At 46.7% G+C, this 2,035-nt stretch overlaps 1 protein-coding gene across 1 annotated transcript in view; it reads left to right on the top strand.

The window, feature by feature from the left end:
- Window positions 1–2,035, top strand: part of LOC107122537 (fibroblast growth factor receptor 3-like) — a gene marked incomplete at its 3' end in the record, with an annotated part of 198,563 nt that overhangs the window by 193,758 nt on the left and 2,770 nt on the right. The window contains exon 7 of the mRNA XM_015425653.1: window positions 1,122–1,232. Within this exon, the coding sequence (XP_015281139.1) occupies window positions 1,122–1,232 (111 nt within the window). The remainder of the gene's footprint in view (window positions 1–1,121; window positions 1,233–2,035) is intronic.

Below are 2,035 nucleotides of genomic sequence, written 5' to 3' on the forward strand. Positions count from 1 at the left end.
CTTTCCCTGACTTTTCCCATCTTCTCCTTCTCTGCTGTCATCCGGGCTTTCTGGGCCCTTGCCCATTTATTATTTTTAGCATTGTATTCTTCCTTCCTTCCTTCCTTCATTCCTTCCTTCCTTCCTTCTTATATGCTGTCCTCCCCACTGACGCACGCTCAATGCTGTTCCCTGAAGGAGCCGACACTGGACAGCAAAGAAGGTAGAAACTGACACTGAACAATGATTGAATTTTCATTTTGTTCTCATTATCCTTGACCCTTCCTTCCTTCCTTCCTTCCTTCCTTCTTATATGCTGTCCTCCCCACTGAGGCAGGCTCAGGGTGGCTTACATAAAATTTTTAAAACAGTTTTAAAACCATGTGAAATCAATAACCACATAACATTTTTGAAAACATAGAGCAGGGATCCCCAACGTGGTGCCGATGGGCGCCATGGCCTCCGCTGACGCCTCTCCTGGCGCCCGCCAAGGCTGCTGTCCAGCCGGCTTCTGATTGGCCACTGGAAATCTGACTGGCTGTGCAAATTAAAAGGATGTTGTTTCGGTGGCAGCTGCCGTCACAGTGTTGGCTTCGTCCTCCCTTTTTCTCACTCCTCTTTCCCAGTGCATTTTTTTAAAAAATGACTCCTCTTGTCCGAGCCCTCGGGCTTCCTCTGTGTGTGGATCTGGCTCTCTTGCCGGCCCTTTTAAAGCTCTCTTTTCCCGTGGCCGTCCCGCCACACCACCTTCTCTCCCAAGTCGTAGCTTTGCCCAACCGTGCTGATCTTGGTAGCCCGTGTGGGCTAGTAGTGGCCAGAAAGGATATCGTCCCCTTTTCCCCGCTTGAACTCGAAGCCCAATAACAACTGACTGATTGTGTGGTCTGAAAGTCATCTTCCTTATGTCAAGCTGGAGCTTCTGTCTTGGCGGGAGATGGTGAATTCCTCACACAAGGTATTCCTCACACAGCTAGTAGCAGCGTGGAGCACAGGGGCGGCAAGCAAAGGATAGATATCAAGGGATGCTCCAGAGGTATGTGCTCCACCGCACAGGTAGTCAGGCTGCAGCACCTGGGTTATGTCACCTGCCAAGAATAACTGACTGCTGTTTCCTGACTGCTTCCCTTTTGCCTGTCCTCTAGATGACGCCACAGATAAAGATCTCTCTGACTTGGTCTCGGAGATGGAAATGATGAAAATGATCGGCAAGCACAAGAACATCATCAACCTGCTGGGCGCCTGCACCCAAGACGGTACGTTGCCAGAGCCCCGTGGCTGTGATAGGGGATTGGGGTCAGTGATCTGTTTTTTGGGTGTACAACGGACGTGCATCTGCGGCTCTTCCGGGCACACCTCTGCTGCTCTTTCTGTGATGGATCAAGATGAATGATTGGAATGGCATAAGGCAGGACTAAGGCTCCGTGTGTGAATAATAATATTAATAATGATGATGATGATGATGATGATGATGATAATATACTTTATTGTCATTGTACATAGTACAACGAAATTAAAGATGCAATCATTACGGTGATCTACAACAATATTAATATACACTCACACGCCATTCTCTACTGCCCCATAACTCCCTTAAGGTTCACATAACAACTTAAAACCACCAATGTCACCCAAATTCCAATTTCATACAGCATTTAAGGCAATAATAGCTCTCGAATAAAAACAATTTTTTAATCTATTTGTCCTTGCTTTAATTGTCCTATATCTTCTGCCCGAAGGCAGCAGTCCAAACAGGAAATGTTCAGGATGTGACAAGTCCTGCAGAATGTTCTTTGCTTTTTTCAAACATCGAGAACTATACAATTCCTCCAGGAATGGGAGAGGGCAGCCAGTAATCTTCTGGGCTGTGATGATAACTCTCTGGAGTGCTTTCCTCTCCACAGCCGTACAACTGGCAAACCAGGCACAGACACAGTATGTTAAAATGCTCTCTATTGAGCAGCGATAGAAGGACATCAGTGTTTTCTCACTCAAGTTATTTTTCTTTAAAAGTCTGAGAAAAAAGAGCCTCTGCTGGGCCTTCTTCACCAGAGCCATG

This window comes from Gekko japonicus, unplaced genomic scaffold, assembly GCF_001447785.1.
Source record: "Gekko japonicus isolate JY-2015 unplaced genomic scaffold, Gekko_japonicus_V1.1 scaffold1074, whole genome shotgun sequence".
Taxonomy (NCBI): domain Eukaryota; kingdom Metazoa; phylum Chordata; class Lepidosauria; order Squamata; family Gekkonidae; genus Gekko; species Gekko japonicus.